The 20362-nt window shown below is 39.5% G+C and overlaps 1 protein-coding gene across 1 annotated transcript in view; it reads left to right on the forward strand.

Annotated features, from left to right (window-relative positions):
• Nucleotides 1-20362, forward strand: part of LOC145994662 (zwei Ig domain protein zig-8-like) — a 621183-nt gene that overhangs the window by 531270 nt on the left and 69551 nt on the right. The window contains exon 3 of the mRNA XM_083130785.1: nucleotides 2760-2970. Coding sequence (XP_082986911.1) covers nucleotides 2760-2970 — 211 coding nt within the window. The remainder of the gene's footprint in view (nucleotides 1-2759; nucleotides 2971-20362) is intronic.

Genomic DNA, 20362 nt, shown 5'->3' on the forward strand with positions numbered 1-20362 from the left:
CAAAAGGACCATTTTACACAGGCATCCAGTTATACAATACGTTACCAAATAGTTACAAAAATTTAGAGAGAAACACGGTCTTTAAAAGTAAAAGATAGTAAAAGTCAAGTGTCTCCCACGCCATGAATGCGTATAGGGGATGTGGAAAGAGTAAGGTGAAAACATTGCCATTGGTATATACTCTGTCCCGATTATCTCTTAAGCAAGCCCGCGCATAGCGGTAGAGAAGGGGGGAAATCCCATTCCCCCTCACGTGTTCATTGGTGGATCCGACTCGCGCCACTACTTGCGCAGAGATATGTTTTCGTTAGATTGCTCAAGAGATAGCCAGAACAGAGTATACATTATGTTCAGTTGAAGAATTTCAGGAATTAAATAATTTTGTAAAATAAATTTGATTGTATACATTATATAATAATGTGAAAAAGATAATAATAAATAAATATATGAAGAATGATAATACATAAAGAATAATTATAGACTTAGCTAATAAAAAAGGACAATAACATAAACACAAAGTAAGTTAATACTAAAGGTGACATTATTTTATGAACCTTATAAGTGAGGCTAATGGGCAAATACGGCGCATTTACCAACAGTGATCCCTAGAACAGAGCCCATACAATAATAACTCGTCCACCGAAACAAAATTCTCTGATGACGTCACTGCTAATGGGATGATATTGTAACTTGAACATTTCACAACAGGCGTGCTGGTCTCAAAATTTCTTTTGTACGCCTATTCTAGCGCTCCCCAAACTAAGCCCAAGACTTTCTTTGAAGTATCCAGCATTTAGTTTCGTTTCCTGAAAATGTGCTGTTGTACCCTCGAGAAGAACCCGAATCCGTAACCCCACAGGGATTAGGAATCCACCCTCCTCCGAAAGCTAACAGGGTATCTGCCAGAGGGTGTAACAAAGAGTTGGGGCTGAGAGTCGATAAATTGCGCTTCGCCTTGATTGTAGTAGATCTGGCATGCGGATCGCATCGCATCGCATCGCCCGCGGCAGTGACCTTGTCACTGTTTCTCCGGAACTGAAGAAAGAAGTAGGTAATTACGACAAAGTTTCCAGGAAACCTAAGAAAACGTAAAATCTGACCTGAATACTTGATTCTTCTAGATCTGATGCTGCAACGTACCTTTTTTGCACCGCCTCTCTATATTCCGGTTGCCTTTGTGGCGACCTTAGAGGCAAGTGCGCATGCGCTATCTGGATGAGTCCAGTGGCAAGTGAGGGATAAGGACCGCGTGTGGAACGCATGCGGGAACCAGGTTCTGTGAATATTGTCTGCTGGTGAAACAACGCAGAAGTGTTACTCATAGCAACGTCACTGACAAAATGTGTCAAGAAGAGAGTTAGGAGTTGTAAAAGCAATACAAACACAACAAAGCGATCGATAATAAAGACACTAAGCGAACGCATACACACGGAGCGATCTGAAGCCTACAACGTGTAGACTGGTCCACTCGATCTAATCTCGTCTTCCGCGGTCGGACAGTAATTCCAGTATACTCTGTCCCAGCTAACTCTGGAGCAGGCGAACGAAAACAAGTCTCTGCGCAACCAGTGACACGAGACGGCTCCACCAATGAACACGTGAGACTGACATAATTGCGTTGAAATGGGGGGGGGGGGGAGCGACTGTAGTTACCAGCCTTCCCAGCAGCGTGTACTGCTTCGCTCTGGAAACTCGATTTCCCTCGCTTCACTGCCGCTATGCGCTGCCTTGCTCCACAGTTAGCTGGAACAGGGTATAGTTACGATTATTACGAATTAATGTTTATTCCATCTGGGGATAATAACATTCGAAATGAAAAAGAAATTAACTCTCTGGCATTCCTAAATGATGTGAAGAGTAGATGAACAATGAATTCTCGTTTCCATTACCTTTGACACGCATCACATTTTCAACATATCTTCTTACTCCCAAAAGTCCATGTGACCTCCAAAATTCGAATCAGGACCCGTTAGTCTTGTATTATTTTTCAATTTAATCTTCATAAAATGTTAATTTGGTTGTCATAAATGTCAAGCATTAAAGTTAAAAGTACATATAAACCCCAAACACTAAAACACATCAAAATTTACAATGTCAATGTTAATTTATTTACACAACATTTGCCCAAAAACTGGATAAATTAAGATTACAATAGGTGTCAATTTACCCATTCCCAATGCTTTTTCAATACATTGTGTGTTCTATTCATCGGAATGCAGTTTCCTGTGTTCGTGTGTGTGTGTGTGTGTGTGTGTACATTTCCACATATATTGATTGTTGACACTTGAACGGACAGAACTGAACACTTAATGTAATTAATATCATTTGGTGATTAACACTTTCCTCATTTCTGTAGTGCTTTGTGTGCTATGCGTATGACAAGCCAAGCGATTTGATGTAATCTTATCTGCATAATTGCTAGGATTTCGTAAGATTTTCATTCTAAGTAATATTAGCTTCCTAGCTGTAATATTTCACGAGTTATCTGTAGTAATCGTGCAAGATAAAAGTATAATAAGGTAACTACTGTAAGCTCTAGTAGCCACCCAGCTAAAAACAAGCGGTGGCTAGTTTTACGTGGTATTAGGCGTAACTCTATTATCTTCCCGGCATTAAGTCAATTGTCGATACTCACATCGTCTACTTTTGTAGTGGAAGGCAATAAAGTTATGCCTCTTACCCTATAAGTAGTCTTCGATTCAAGATTTTTCTTTCACGCCTAAAAGTAACCATGTATTTCTAAATGTCTTTCTTTGCAGGTATCCTGGGTTCGACATAGGGATATTCATCTACTGACAGTCGGCCTCTACACATATACAAGCGATCAGCGTTTTGCTTCCATACATTATCCCCACACTGAGGACTGGATACTGCAAATACGGTATCCACAGAAAAGAGACTCTGGGGTGTACGAATGCCAAGTGAGTACCACCCCACCGGTTGGGCATTCGCTCTACTTGTCAGTCGTAGGTAAGTGTACTATTTTATCTCTTTCTCTTGGACCTAGAAGTAGATTATAGATAGGTGATGTGAGAATCTTGTGGTTTCCTGAATCACACACATAAAAATATTATTTTGATTGGATGTTTCATGGGCGGTATATATGTAATAGTAGGTAACTTTTCCATTGTTATGGCCACTGGACAAGTATTGTGAGATTTCAGGATGAAAATTACTAGGGAACATATTTATATGTACTAAAAAGTGCCAGATTTGTAAATATATATTTAGTTATTTTAATCAAAATGTGGAATTGAATATGGACTTACTATTCTGAAAAATTGCTCACCAATGTAAATAATATGCTTTAGGCATGCGGGACATTAATTTCAATGCAAACTACAAAATCTATTGTTTTCGTACCACGACAATTGGTTACCAAATTGTCTTTTCAATGCTGAAACGTGAAATTGACACCTGTTGTAATCTTAATTTATCCTCTTGCCCTCAAAGACAGGTTTGTGTTGACTAAAACTGCCTTCAATGGAGTATATTTAAAATAATGAATGAATTTCACCGCGATAGCTTGACCTTGTATTCCCTATTGTTTACAGGAATGATAGAATAACAAATGCATTGTCTATTGTCAAGATTTAAAATAAACGGAGAGAACAAATGGAACTGATTACATGCAGATTAACGGAAAACCTGTGGTATTTAATACAAGAAGGGAAAATTTAGTAGAAGCATGAATATTAAATATTTGTCGGAAAATGTTTGAAATATGGAAATTATATGTTTTAAAAAACTACAGGAATAAGCTATGTGCTAAGAGATATGTAAAAGTGTGGGAAGCAAAAGAACATTGATTTGAGCTTATATTACCATGATCCTCAGAGATAATACAAAATAACATTGAATTTAGCATCATATGTTACATACATCCCTAGAAATTACCAACGAGGATAGATATACTACAGCGTCAGTAGAATTCCCTACATTAGAAACACGGATGTGCAGTTAACTTCAGGAATGGTTACCACTACCAGATAAAGCCATTCTATATTTTTTGATGGTTCACAAACTAATACACACATAAAGATAAAATTCTTAGATTGAGATGGTACTCACAAATTTGACAGTAACAATTGGCATTAAAGTGGCTTATTCCTAAGAAATAGTATATACTTATCCTCATTGGATATTCGTTAAGCTGAGGAAACTGGGGTCATGACAATGTTCCGATTATTAATGAACTACGTAAGTACAAGGGATAGTCAAATTAAACCCTTAATTTGTCTTCGTTTTTATGTAGTAGATTTCTGCATGTAGAGTTTCAGAAGTTCGATGTATTTTAATACATATTCATTGCTGATCGACATATATTTTCTTCAAGTCTTTGGTTAGTGCCTGTATATCTCAGGAAGAAGAATCTTTGGGATGCACGCGCAGTCACTTGTCATGTCACTCATTGGGAAGGTGTTTTCACCCATCATTCTGCGAACTCAAGCAACTCGCACCTTCCGTAAACTTCCTGGCGTGGTAATCATGCATACAGATATTGAATTTTAATTTGCCGGAGAATTTCTACAAGTTTGAGGCTTCCAAAGGGCAAAAAACCACTGCTCTTCACTGGTGCAAGTGTGTGAAGGAGGCGCCATCTTTAAAAACGACGAAAATGGTGTTGTGAAGCTCAGTGTTGCTCCCTTGAGGTCGTTTTGTATATAACGGTTGATACCTGATGTAAATTTGACCTGTCTTTTGAGGTTTCATTTGACTCACACTCGTAGTACTAAGCTCGGCTTCCCTTGTGCAATTGTGATTATTTAAATTCGCACACATAACTTTGGGAACATTATTCGAACTGGAGTGACCCGTATCGTGGGGGTTAAGTGACACACTGTTGAAATCCTGGGCTCCCAAAGGCCGTGATCTCTCTTTGATGGCGTTCCGTCTGATTCGGTGCAGGTTTCGACTCAATCGAACATAACGCTGGGTATTCCGCGTATTGTCCACGCCTACACGATTATTCCGGTACATCAAATGTACATTTGTGTTTCCAGAGAACCCCGTCGGCTATCTTTTCCCCTCCCGGAAATGCAATATTGCTTTGGAGTGTCTCCACCTCGCGGTGGGAGAGTCTGCCCCTGTGATTTTGCGAGCCGGACAAATAAACGTGGCGACAGACAAAACACTGCCCTAGGAGGCGTTTCTGGAATCCGCTGTTGTGTTTAACAAAGCGAGTTGTTGTTCCCGTGCGCACCTGGGCAACCGCTTTTGCCACGCTTCGGATGATGGTGTTTGCAGCTGGCTTGTTCCTGCTGGCCGAAAGAGTGGCTTCTGTGCATTATCGAGGGATCGGAATTCCTCCTCTAGCTCTTGCATTGAGAGGATGTCCAACAGCCATCGAATTCTGCCGAAGTTCCTGAATTGGTGTGAGGATTTTAGGAATTGTATCAATTTGATTTGATTCTTGTTACTTCGCAACGATGAAACTTGTGAAGGGATGAATGCCCATGCCCAGGCCGGGATTCGAACCCGAGATTCCAAGCGTTGTAGCGAGCTGTGCTAACCACTCCGCTGCGAAGGTTGATAGATCTCCGTGGTATTGTCCATGGAGGCACATTGCACAGTGGTTCGGATCCCACTTTAAACTGGAGGTCCAGTCCCGATTAACCAATCTGCATGAAATGGACTTCAAGCAACAATTCAATTATTTTTTTCTCGGTTTGTAAATGTCTGTCTCGTTTTCTTCTCGAGTCATTAAGACAAAAATATTTTCTCAATGAGGTGTGTGTGTGTGTGCCTGAAAGCTCGTTTCGCCGCTACGAGCCCTCGGAAACGGACAAAATATTATCCTGAATGCATATGCAACCGCGTAGCTCAGAATTTTAGTTGCCACTAACGGTTGACTTCTAGATTACCTTAAAAACATATATGACTTACCATAAATTATCAGGCAGATATCCGCTTGGTATATCTGAAGAAGTGGCATATTAAATTCTCAAACAAGACGGATGATGTTGGGAAAAAACCTATTTCGTGTTCTCGTTAAACCAATTTCTTCTTCAAATTCTCCAAGTTTCACTTACAATATTATTATTGATATAAATCCAATGGCAACACTTACGGGTGCCCACCTGCATGACGGAATGGTCAACTTGATGTGCTACTAAGCCAGAGGTACTAGTTCAATTCCTGGATAGACCATGAATGTATCATTGTTTTTGTCGAACCTCTGTACGTTATACGTGATTTCTGGGGAATCCCAAAGGGACGTAGAAACTCTACAAAAGGACACACCTTTTCAGTACTTTCAGAGTTCTACACAGGGGGTCATTTTATGTGCGGTTCACGACGTATTCTGGTCATCAACTTTTACATCAAAATACATACAATGGAGAGTCAAATTAGAACCTGGTTCAAATCCTGGCCCGGGCATGGATGTTTCTGAGTGTCCATTCATCAATTTCATCACATCATCACTATCTTCGCAAATTAGCCAAACGTGACACAAAAGGCGAAGTAAAATAAATCAAATCAATCAAATAAGAACTTCAGTTTGGTTTTTCTTCTAGTATATTTCTGCATGTAGCGTTGCACAAGTTTGCTGCATTTTAGCATAGACTCATCGCTAATCTACATAAGTTGTCAGGTCTGAAATAGTGCCCGTACGCCTCTTTGCGATGCACCTGCAGGCTTTTATGAGCCACTGCAAAGGTCTTTCTACTCACCTACCTGCGAACTAAGGCCATTGTCCAACTTTCTCCTCCATTCGTAAACTTGCTGGTGTGGAAAGCATGCAGAGAGATACTGAAGGTTCATTTGCCGGAGATTTTCAGTAAGGTTTAGGTTCTTCCAGAAAACAATAAACCACAACTCTTCACTTGGTCAGTGTGTGGAGGCAGCACCATCTTTGAAAGGACAAAAATGGCGTTTTGAAGTTCACTTTATCAGTATTTCAGCCTCGAGGTCTTGTAAAAAACAGTTGATATGTCACATAAATTTAAGCTGTACATAGTCTGCCCTATAATTTTGGTGGGCTTTTAAAGTTTTCATTTGTATCTTCCTCCATCAAAATTTCTCTAATCACTCTTTCGTGTATTTTCACTACAAATGTAATCACAATTAATCGGATGGATTAAGACGACCGCTTGAAGCCATTTTGTTTAAACGTCTATCAGTATTGCACGTACTACAACATAGGAACTGTATTAATACGCTTGTTTGCCTCTGTGTAGCATTTGGTCTCCCCTCTTTGTGAAGAATCCAGGCATCGTACCATTCTTTGCGAAAACTGCTTTTGTCGTCCCCAAACACCAGGGTCCCACCCAGAAGCCGAGGTCAATTGGCCAAAGGGATGAACGAGGCAATCGATGCAGAGATTTCGTCGGAATGGCCCCCTTTTTTTCCGTTTTAAAGGTTTCTCTTGCACCACCATTTTGGCGGGAGAGGGGGTGGGGATATTCGACTCTCTCTCTCTCTCTCTCTGGTCCATTCTCGTTGACCGGAAGTAGACTATTTCCTTTCGATTTGTCCTTCTGTATGTGGTATGTGTAAGTGCAGAAGAACACAAGTAAAAGGAAATTTATGTATTCTTCAGAAACATAGTGGATAGAAAGTTACAAAGAGGAAAAAGCTTTGAGAAATCTTGAAAAAGAGAACAGGAAATACACCTATGTTCGAAAAAAGTGCATAATCTAGGAATTTCACATTCTTAACACTTGTGTTTGTAATGTCTAGCATTACAAATTGTAGACGCCAAGGGTCCCGGATTCGAATCCCGGTCTGGGCACGAGTGTCCCTTCATCAATTTCATCACATGATCACTCATCCTCATCGTCGCGATTAGACAAAAGTTGAAACAAATCGACGCTAAATAACAGAAATCGAATTAAAAATCACAAAAAAGTTTATCTGCATGTATTTGAAACGGTTCATGCAAAGCTGACCAACGTGCGTGCTGAAAATTGGTCCAAGAGTTTCCAATTAACAGTTTTAATAAACGCGACAATTGTGACCTAAATTCCCGCAAATTTGTCTATTTCATACAAAGCTTCCACATTTGTGTACTCTGAAAACTGGCCTACTACAACCCAATTGAACAGTTTCAATTTTTTGATAAACGCGACAATTATGATTTAAATGTTCTCGAACCCTTGCAAAAAATTGCATCCGTTTATAATTTGAAATGGAGAAAACAGACTGAACAAAATTACACCAGATGAAAAGTGATAATTAGTTGAACCTTTGTTGCCCTGATGGCAGCAGCATACAGTTGAAGCATTGACAGGTTTGATTTTCCACGACTAGAACTGATAGGTGGTCGTTCCAAACTCGAATTGTGGCTTTCTGCAGAGACCTCGCGATGCCAGCAGTTCTCCACAACAAATGAGACTCTGGAGTCTGGACTCAGGGTCAGTACAGTGTAATCCTCCGTGGTGCTCTTATTGTGTGTTGTCCTTGTGTGTTCGCGATTGTCCTCTCATCTATTGCGTCTTATCGCAATTCATTCACATCTTTGCCATTGGCCAAAAGTGGCAGAATAGCGAAGTAAAATAAATTAATCAACTTTCAAATGCGGTCTATTAGAACGACACACAATTTTAAGGAAACATCATTGTAAATATATCTTCAGAGTTTTTAGGTGTTGAAGTTATGCCACAAATACCTCGACTCAAGCAACTTTAATATATGCATCACAGACAGAGGCAATGGACATAAAAGCGTCTGTCTGTCAGTGTTACTGAAAAATTAGTGTAGATCGACTTAGAACCAATTGTGCAACCCCACTCGCAACAATGCAAGAAAGATTAACTTATGTGCGCATAGAGGAAAATTTGCCAAAATTGCTAGAAACATGATTTATCTATTGAACAGCTTCGGTGACAAACAGTCAATCACGTGCTCAGTTGAAGGTCGAAACAAAATGTACAAAATACTAAAGAATAAGAATGAGTTCATGATTGGTTCTATCTGTTGCACGAATATAACATATAATTCATTATAAAGATGTAGCACACAATACTTTTCATGTTTTTATACTCCTCATTTTTGTACCAAGAGTATCTCTCACGAATTCTATTCGTAATTTTGATAATACAAGTCTACTTAACGTCATTACATGAGCCATACTACACTATCTAGGTGTATGCTTGTAACATTCAACTTGGAACTGCTTGAAATCAGCATCAAGTGTAATCTTGGGAATTACGCTGTATGTCTGTTACAGTTTTACTGTTATAAACAGCCTTGTATGAAGCACATATCCTTACCCACATGAATCATTCGCTGCAGTCGGCAGCATAAAAGGCTGATAACGAAAACATTAAATGCGGTGACGTGATACATAAAATTATCAACCATGGAAAATTGATAAACTTCACGTGCTTCAGTGAATATCGCATGACGGAATAGAATGACTTTTATGAGATTTTTTATTTACTTTATGTTCTCATATCGATGCACGAACGTACACACGAGTGCGTGTAGACTGGTGTATTTAATTAACAGTTTCGTGTTAATATGGTTATCTGGGAATTGAAAGATAACACAGTTATTAGACGAAAAGGATATTCGGAATTTCTTTCTGGCTTTACTTTCGTGGAGTAGTGTTCGTCAATGCCTTAATTAACAGGTGCCTTGAATTTAGTTCCGAAGTATACACAGGAATTTGTAGATTAACCTTCTGTTCCACGGTCTTTAGAAATTTATTTGCGGGGGATTAGAATTTAGAAAACTCGAATTTCAATTTTATCGACAAAACGTTATATTTACGGCATGAAATGCATTATTACGCTGCTCACATTCACTCACACACATACACATACGCACACAGAGAAAGAAATATGGTAGTCACTACTGTAAAGAACGGAAAGGGAAAGAAAATGTACTTGGAAATGATGCATTCTGGATCTCGCTAACAACACAAGAAAACAAAGTGTTCATGGCAAAGTGTTATAATTGTTTTTAACATGACTGACTACTGTAGCGTTTGAACAGAGTATATTATAGAGAAGATGATAGGTAATGCAGTATTTTACATTTTCAGTACAGACGTGCCTACTCGGAGATTATGGAGCAGATACATCTAAAGAAAAGTACTTTCAATAGGAAGTTAATAATTTCTTTCTATACCCTGTCCCAACTATCTCTGGACCAAGGCCGCGCATGGCGCCAGAGAAGGGGAGGAAATCGAGTGGGCAGAGCGAAGCATAGACGCTGCTCGAGGGCTGGTAACTTCAGTCGCTTTTCCCCACTTCACGCAATACCGTTCTATCTGCTCCAGAGGTAGCTGGGAGAGGGTATACCAGAGTGGAGGCTATATTCAAATACTATGACGTAATCCATATGCTCATTTATTTATCCTTCTTTTTTTCATAATAATGTATTTGTCTTTCTCACTATTTTTATTTTCATTAATTTTACTATTATAATATATGATGAAATAATTGCCGTAATGTTAGTTGTCTAGCTAAATCTTAAATATTATATTATACTGTATTAACATTAGAAATGTAAATTTAAATTCGTTCCATGACACGGGTTAAGTGGAACAGCAGCCCCAGGTTTAACGTTGCAGGAAAATAGAGAATTTGAATTTTTATCCGATCATAAGTATGGGTGCTAGTCTTCCAGCTAAAATAGACAGAACTGTCACGGAGAGTTAGAAAAATTACAAATTCACCATTAATGAAATTCTGTCTACTATCCTAGTTACACAACCAACCTACATAAAGTTTCTAGGAAAAAGCAAAATATCTAACATCTTGGAATAATTGTTCATAGTTCAATTAATTAGGTAATTCAAACAACGATGATATGAGATGTTGAAATTTAATACCGTTTAATACGTAGAGTATGATCTGTTGCGTAGCCGAACGCTTAGTGCTATCACCTTTGGTGCCATCGGTCCTGGGTTCGATATCCGGTGATAGGTGCATAATCTCGGTGTTGGCACAGTATCGAGGACAATTGGGAAGCAAAGTTAAGTAGTGGACTTCAGTCGCGCTGATCATATGTCAGCCAGTAGAATGGTGTTTGGCAGGCCCTGGGTGTTAGAAGGTCAGTTGCGTCACAGAGTTTGAAATACGTAGAGAGTACAAGGTTAGTTGAACTGGCGGTGTGGTAACGTCTTCGCGTTGCAGCCAAGGGTTCCGGCGTTCTATACCCGGTGGAGGCACATACTGGTTTGAATTCAACTTTATACTGTAGATCCAGTCCCGATTAGCCTATATGTGCATAAAGTGGACTCAAAGCAACAACTCAAACAAGTTTTGTTGCAGTGTCAGAGTCGTCAATTGAAAGGTCACAACCCCAAAAACCAGGATATCGAGACAGTTTGTGAAGTTTACCCGGAAGCAGCTTTAAAACCAACTGAGAATTGGTTGCTGAGCGAACACAGGTTAATTAATACTCATATGCATACGTTTTAAATCAAGTTACGAAAAAAAGACGAACAAAAAAGCAATTAGATTCAGTTGCGCACACGCAGTATTAATTCCCCAATGCTTTCTTCCCGGTGAATTCACTCTCCAACATCCTGAAATTAATTCAGTCCATGCATTTGACTAATTGTGTACTATGAGCTCTATTATGGAGAATCTACGCAGGAAATATGACCATGCTTCCACACGGAGAGAGAGGGGCATAAAAAGGAAAGGCTAATTTGCCCGTTACTTTCAGAAATTTACTGCAAGTGTTGGTAAAAGCTCCATGCGCTGGTAATGTTTATCTTGTCTACTCAGGAATTTTGTGATGCATGCGATGCCAACGCGAGGTCATAATTGAATATTAACAAAAGCGAATATTCGCTCCGGAGAGAGCCAGCCCCCCCCCCGTACGAACGCTTCGCAAAGAACAGAGCTTGGATGAGAGAGGGGGGAAGGTGAGAGGTCATAAATTTCATGGGCTGTGCAATATTTCGGTAGAAGGTGAACGGTCAACGCTGAGGGTAGAGGAGGAGGGGGAAGCTGTTCGGTCTCTGTAAATTACTGTGGTACCTGCAGAATACAATGTTTCCCTTGGACATTCTCATCGCACTGAGTGACTTTGGCGGTTACGTTGATCCTTTACAAACAAATGACTTTATTTTTTAAAGGCACCGAGTAGAAAAGCTGTAAAAGCATCCTTATGTCCGTCCGTTGGGATTTCGGAAACTACCAGAGTTATAAAACCAAATTTTGGTGGACTTATGGGTATACCAAATAATTAGCTCAATCTGCCCGTCGGTCGGCCTGGCTGTGAGAGATAACAATAGATCGAAAGTGACCTGTCGTATATGGAAAAACTAGAAAAATGCAGGGTGCGAAATCCTGAGGGGGAGTAGGGAGGATTTCCTCACCACCAACAATATGTTCCTAAAAGATCTCTCCACCAAAAGTACGGTGCGAAAATTTAATAAGAATCAGTGATCAAGAGAGAAATAGAATGACGTAGAGAGAGACAGAACGAGCGAAAGTAATATGAAAGATACTAAAAAAGGGAGAAGCAACGATAGATATGAGAGAAAGAGGGGAGGAGAAATGCATTAGAGACAACGAGGGAAAGAGACAGACAATAAGAGAAAGAGAGAGTCAACAACAGAAAGCTAGGAACAAGATAGAGACAACGAGAAAAAGAGAGAGAAAGAGAACAAGACAAAGGGTAAGAGAGAGAGAGAACAGGACACAGACGAGAGAAAAGGAGAGACAACGACAGACATGAAAGAAACAGAGAAAGGACAAAACGGACAACGAGAGAAAGAGACGGTACGAAATAGAACGAGAGACATTGAGAACGAGAAGAAGAGTGAACGAAAGAAAGATAAAGCGAGAGAGAGATACAGAGAGAAATATGGGAAGAGAGAGACTGCGTGACATTCGAAAGGAATAAACAGTACACATGCTGCCTAGCGTATGGAACAAACTCCAGAAAAATAACCGTTATTAAGTGAAAATGAGAGGCGTTAAATTCGGTCCGGTTTTAAATAGCAAATTAGAGCCTCCACTTGCGGTCCGCTTGTAAGCAGTTGGTTGCGGATTGCTTTTTTTTCTCTCCATTTTTAAGGATCACCCGTCTCCCCACGGGCTACTAATCATTTGCTACACGAGTGGGGATCCTGTGTACTCTTAACGACGTGCATGTGTACCTGCAGGCCGACAGTGAAAACAAAACAATGTAACGTTCTTTTCATCTCATCATGTATATTCAATCTTCCACTCCCGGCGCCACCTCGAGAATTTTTAACACTTTTATCCTTGTATGAGTTCATAAATATTTCTGCTGGGGTTCTTGATTTAACATTTTCCTCAGAATGATAAAGTCTACCTCCACAAGACTGGATTGTGTAGATTGAAAAGAGCAACGTATTCTTCCTTAGTTTGCTCTGAAAATAGCTTCTCTTCTTTAAATTCTTGCTCAGTTACAAAGCAGAAATTCATGTTACTTCTCTCTTCATAAACTTTTGTCTTCTCGTTTAATATCTAAGAAACTAAAAGTTAAAATATACAAAACAGTAATTTTGCCTGTGGTATTATATGGGTGTGAGGCATGGTTCCTTACATTGAAAGAGGAACATAAATTGAGATTATTTGAAAATAAGATCCTAAGGAAAATATTTGGACCTAAAAGGGATGAGGAGACAGGTGAGTGGAGAAGGTTACATAATTTAGAACTACACAATTGATATTCATGTCAAGATATTATTAGAATAATTAAACAAGAAGACTTAGGTGACAGGTCACGTGGCACGAATGGGAGAGGAAAGAGGAGTTCACAGGATTCTTGTTGGGAAACATGATGGTAAGAGACCTGTAGGAAGGTCAAGACGAAGATGGAGGGACAACGTTGAGATGGACCTAAAGGAAATCGGTAGGGATGGAAAAGAGTATATAGATCTTACTCATGATAGGGACAGATGGAAGGCCTGTGTTGCTGCAGCCATGAACCTTCGGGTTTAAGAAGGCTAGAGAGTTAGTTAGTTAGTTGCAAAGCAGATGGATATAAATGTAAATATATTTTGCAGTAAGGAAAAGTAGCAAGGGAAAGAAGTTACTTCATCTGCTCCACATGCTGTAAAGCTATAAGAAATAAAGAATGTCTGAATTCTGATAGGACACGCTGTTGGAGTCACCGCGTAAGGAGCCGTGAGTAAAACACTCGTAGGACCTTCATTGAAATTATATCGAGTATTCCTGTCGTTAATTACCAATTTTATGTTTGTGTAGTAAAGAGTAGCTAGGCGCTTGAGTTTTCAGAACTGTTTATACATATCGTCGCAGGAAATATTTCTAAAGTGAAACTATGAAGTTCCACGTACTCTTGCACAGTCTTTACCCAGTTAAAATATTAAAAATTAATGACTATATTGAAACTGTGTGTTATATTATAGAACATATCAACTAGGATATGGTTCCCTGCATCTTACATTCCAATGCATACCTTTGTCAGGTTTTTCGAAGATAAACACATAATAGTATTTTAATGATGTCATTCAAAATTAATTAGGTATATTTTATGATGGGTTTTGCCATATTTGTATTAATTTAGTAACTTTGTGTAACACTCTGGAACTATTCAATGGGAACGAGTGCGATATTTCAATGAAGTATCAAATCTCTTGAGGAGGACAGAATCTTGTATATTTAGATTTGTTTCCTTTTTTTTTCGAGCCATAAACTTTACGCACTACATAGTTTTGATTTTTTTCTACAATATTTTGTTACATTTAGTTTTCTTTTAAGCAGTCTCTTACTTTGTCCCCTATATACACATTCTTCTCCTCCCCCAAACAGTTCTTCTTCCTCGCCCCACTTCTCTCTTCCTGCACGTGGGGTCCTCCCCGATGGCGCAATGGTAGCGTCGTCGCCTTGTAAACAAGGGGTCAAGAGTTCGATACCCGGTGGAGGCACATAGTGGTTCGGATCCCACTTTAACCTGTAGGTCCAGTCCCGATTAGCCTTACTGTTTATAAAGTGGACTAAACACTAATTCAATCAATCAATCTTTTTCTGCACGCTCATCAAAAACGCACAAATTTTACTTTATACACACTTACTCAATAAAGATAGCTCTGGTGGAGCATGATCAATCATTTTGCTGCCTTCTCTAATAGCTCCCCTTCCCTTTCTCTTACTTCTCCCATGTATTTCCCCACTTGCTGCTCCGTTTCCTTTATCTTTATTCTGTCGTCTACCACTTCCATCACCTCCATCCCTGTTACGCTTTTCATCCACTTGTTCCTTAGGTCACGTGTAGAAGGGCAGTTCAGTAGGATATGCTCGTCCGTCTCCTCCCTATCGCACAAAGAACATATCGTTTCCCCTGCTTTGTTTATCTTCCCTAATTGTTTCCATCCCTCTAATCTGAACCATGCCAGCGCGCCTATTTAATTTTTTCCCACCACCTGGATATATTTCGCTTTCCCCCATTCTCTTACTCTTAGCTGTTCCCTGATTGAGGTCTTTGTTTGGCAGTCTGCTATTATTTCTTGTCTGTCTATGTCCAGTAACCTAGGACAGAATTTTCAGGAAGCCCGTGGCAGCCCACGTACCTATCAACCCGTTGAGTGAGAATGAGACATGGGAGTATCTACAAACATTACGTGCTCCACCCATTTTGGGCTGGATTGTTTCTTAAACTAATCAGTCCTTTAATTAATGTGTATAAACATCGCTTGGTAGCTTTCCGAGTATGATATTCTCTCAGTAATGGGGCTAAATACAGGCTCTGGTCACAGTCAAATACTAAAATAAACCGAAACATAGCATCAATTTCGAATGTTGCAAGTTCAAAGGCTGGATATCCTATAGCACAGTACAGCATTGCCATAAAATATTTCCCTAATAATGAAAATGTATGGTGTGTAAATTAAAAGAGCCAGGAGAATGCGATTTTTTGACAGTACCTGACGTAATGATGTAACTTTTTATGACTGTACAGTGCTGCTTTCTTTGAACCGTATTTGTAACACTGCAGTCAGAAGTGTTATTTTTAGCATGTAAAGATTCAATGTAGTGCATGTTATGTTTATCTGATGGTAAAAAGAGAGAAAACAAGATGCTCATACGCCTAGTAAAAATCTATTGATAATACGATCATTTGAATAAAATGAAGGACAATGACTTGAATGCATACAGAAAACAATATGTGAGAGAAATTGTCAATAATATAGAACTTTTATTGTTTATTTAAGATCATTTATGGAACTGCAAAATTAATACGTTCCTCGTCAGTGATGACGTATTTTCGAGTCTACAATAAATTGGTCGAAACTTATTTAATCCGGTTTCACAGTATCGTATCAATCCCTAAGATTATGTGTTTATTTTATAAAGTCTCTCTGAATGCTTCACGTTGACCAGGGCATTCACTTGTTTTTCTCAGTTGTCTCAGCCTCTGAGGCATGTAAACAATGCACAGTGTTGTGCTATGCAAACCTCCTGAGCTATTCAGGAAACAGGTAGTTTCTTCTGCCTATGGAGTCGGCGGTTTGCATAGTGGCAATTAAAAAGACGATTCGGCATGGAGGAAGAGCTCGATGGCCTAGTGATATAGAGGTGAGACAAGCTGAGAGGGGACTGACTTTGGATTGGAGTTGAGAAGGGAGAAGAGGTTAGGAGAGCAGTAGGGCGGAAGTGAGACGACGCTCTGGTCAACCAATTGAGAAGCCAACAGAGGACTTCGTATATTTTATTCATCATAATTCATCAGATAGACAGTAGACAGTAACACCCAGCCATGATTCAGGTTCAAAAGTTCACCAAATCCAACGAGTGACCATTGTCTTTTCTGCAGTTTAGCTAATTAATCTAATTTGTACCTTTCGCATTGCCAAGCGTTAACTCGTCATGCCAATAACGAGTGCTCTCATCAGAGGATGAATGATGAGTAACTTACATCACACAGCAATTAATTGCACAATAACTGGTTCAGATCCCACCATTCTTTAGAATGATACGGTATAATTCAAAGGAAAATATGACAATTGGCATAAAAATTAGTAAAAATAACTGTGTTTGAAATGTATAGTGTAGAATACTGGAGATCAACGTATAAAATATCATACAATTGTGTGTACTCTTGATCCGCGTACTGGAAAATAGTGTACAAAAATATTATTTTGCAAATACCTCGCGACTCATATTACCAATACCAATGCCACTAACATCTATTCCAATACATAACAGTTTAACATGTTTATCCCATGTATGATATTTGTCTTTCAAAATGATAGCAATTCCATAGAATCCACCCTATGTTTCAAGTTGACCTATACTGAGGCTTATGTAACTTGCTTCCACTGGGGACTGAACCCGATATCCCTTTACTTCAAGACGACAGAATAACCACTACGCTAGGCCCCTTCCGCTTACTAAAAACCTTTAGAAGCGCTCTAAATTCAAGGCATAACTCTCTAATTTTCTTTATGCTGCTGCTTTGATTAGATTTCTTTACAGATTTCCAACGTTATGTTAAGCTATGCACATTCATATAAATGCCTAGAGATCTATGCATTGTACAAAGTAATAGACCGGTGCATTGGCTTAATAGATATGCAAATTGCTTCCTAGAGCCCTTTCGACATCGTAGTCCAAACGCTATTCAGAGCATCCTATAGTCGTGCAAGGGAAATTTCCCCACGGGTCTGTGTCGCATACAAAGGATTGCATATGCATTACGTCTTGTTCAATTTCGGGCTTCTATTATATGATGCACCGTTTGTGTGCATATTGCCAAGACATATTTATGGAGATAAGAAGCCGCTCGATTGTCCTTCTTAAGCCTTAGAAGGTAAATTAATCTGGGCCTACTGAGCCCAGTGCAGATAGAGGCGAATCACGAGCACCATCTAGCGTGCGCCGCCGAAAGTACAATTAACTCTCTATTACCGTGACACAGGGTTCTTGGGGTCCTGTGGGGGTACTTGGATCTCCTGATAGGGGAGGGAAGAGGGGCCGTGGTTGAAGGAAGCTGAAAGTATCTCCACGCCAGACAAGATGAGAATTGCCAAGGTCGATGAGCAAGACTGGGGTGGATGCTGGGGAGAAGTAGCAACGTGCTTTTGAAAGGGGAGTATGCAACTGTGAGGGTGGTTTGTGTGTCTTCTTTCTGAATTCCTAAGAAGGGGATTCTTTTCCGATAGCAAGAGGCGCGGAAGTTCTACTTGAGGTGACCCAGAAAAGGGAGGCACAAGTCCCTTCTGCATTGTTGTAGTTTGGCTTCCGTGGCGGAGTGGTTAGCGTTGTGGATTACGAAATCCGAATTTATATGGTCTTCTTGGTAATGCATGGAGGAAAGTCGAATGGGAATTAGGTAAAGTGTAATGGTGGAAATGGAATGCAGTTCTCTAAACGTGCGTTAAGATGAGAGATTCGAAATAACTTTACCAGGTGTAGATTAGCAGTAGTCTTACTGATTGTCGAAAACCAAACACCGCACCAAAATTCATATCCAGCAAATTGGATCGTAATTCGCCATTTTTAAACATTCATTTCAGGATCATAGATACATTTTTTCTTCCTTTCTTTAAGAAACTTTTTTCCATCACTATCCATTAATTTATGGGGTTGATTGCTTGTAATCTGGTGATGACATCAGGAAATTTAAAAATACGTTTTCCTAGAAGGTACGTTCGGCGAGAAAGACGCAGGTGGGTAAGCGCATCAGATTGAAACAATAGATGTGTCAAGGCTATTCGGCACCTTGCGTAGACGCAGTCGCCTACAACTAGCAACACTTCTAGGAAACATATCTTAGAAGTAGTCTATAACAATTAATGACATAGTTCGTGGCTAGGAGACGATTCAAATATGTAAAATAGAGTCTGTTGAATAAAACAATTATCTTAGCAGGTCATTGCTAGGAAATGAATCAAAGAAAAGAATTGGGAGTCTGTTGCTAGGAGACGAGTGGTCTTAATATTTTGTCTTCAATGTTCTTTACTGTGAAATGATTGAAATAAATGAATTTCAAATTCGCTTATTTGATACAAGTGGTCTTAACAATTCTACTGCTCGCCATTTTGATCGCCTTGTGCATAGTCCTACTGCATAATTTGTATTCATGTCCAGATATTATTAGAATAATTAAATCAAGAAGACTTAGGTGGGCAGGTCATGTGGTACGAATGGGAGAGGAAAGAGGAGTTTACAGGATTCTTGTTGGGAAACCTGATGGTAGGAGACCTGTAGGAAGACCAAGACGAAGATGGAGGGACAACGCTGAGATGGACCTATAGGAAATCGGTAGGGATGGAAAAGAGTATATAGATCTTGCTCAAGATAGGGACAGATGGAAGGCCTGTGTTGCTGCAGCCATGAACGTTCGGGTTTAAGAAGGCTAGAGCGTTAGAGTTAGGTCTTTAACAATTCATTGATAGGTGACGATTGAAATAAGCAAATAGACTAGGTTAGTCGGAGAAAAGTTGAATAAAGCAATCATCTTAACAGATCATTGCTACGAAACGAATCAAAGGAAAGAACTGGAGGTATGTTTCTTGGAGACGAATGACATATTGCTAGGAATCGATAATGCATTTCAAGTACGATGTTTTTAAACACGTAGTCTTTAACAATGTAAGTTAAGCGTTCGTTTCTGTGAGACGATTCAAATCAGTAAACTGCAGTCTGTTAGTAGAAACAAGTTGAATAAAACAATTACCGTAGCAGGTCTTTGCTAGGAAATGAATCAAAGGAAAGAATTTCGAGGATCTTCAGTTTTATTTACTAGAAAACGATTCCAGTAATTCATTTTCTTGAATTGAATTGTTGTTTTAAGTCCACTTTATGCACAGTCTAATCGGGACTGGACAGAGTTTAAAATAGGATTCGAACCAATATGTGCCTCCACCGGGTATCGTACCCTGGGATCCCTTGATTACAAGGCGATGACGTTACCACTACGTCATCAGGGAGGCCTAATTAATTAAATAATTGAATTGCAAGTCTACTTATTTCAAACACGTAGTCTTTAACAATCAAGTATAGAGTTTGAAGGGTGGCTACTCACCGGGAATTCCTTGAATTCCTTGTTTTCTGCGTGCGTGAACTATTTGCTCAGGGAATCATACGTGAATTCTGCGTGAATTTTTCTCCGTACAGTTGAAAAATTCCAGGTTTTATTAATCCAAACCTCGTTGAATATATAACGAATATACAAATGTCCTTGGCATATTTTTACAGTTTAGCTTTTATTTTTATCGAGGGAGGGAAATAAATCTGCAGTGAGAAACAAAACAGAATCTCTCAATCCCTATACTTTATTAATGTTCTTTGCAGATTAATCTATCTGGCAGACATAGCAAGTCATGGAAAGGCGCCAAACCTAATCTTTTTGAAGCTTGTAAGCTACGAGTTCATTTATGACCGAAATTCGACTGCGTTAGCATAGATACATTCCCTGTTGTTTGCTCAAGAGCATGTTCTTGCAGACGGAAGTGCTT

Source organism: Lepisma saccharinum, chromosome 11 (assembly GCF_977018435.1).
Source record: "Lepisma saccharinum chromosome 11, izLepSacc3.1, whole genome shotgun sequence".
NCBI lineage: Eukaryota > Metazoa > Arthropoda > Insecta > Zygentoma > Lepismatidae > Lepisma > Lepisma saccharinum.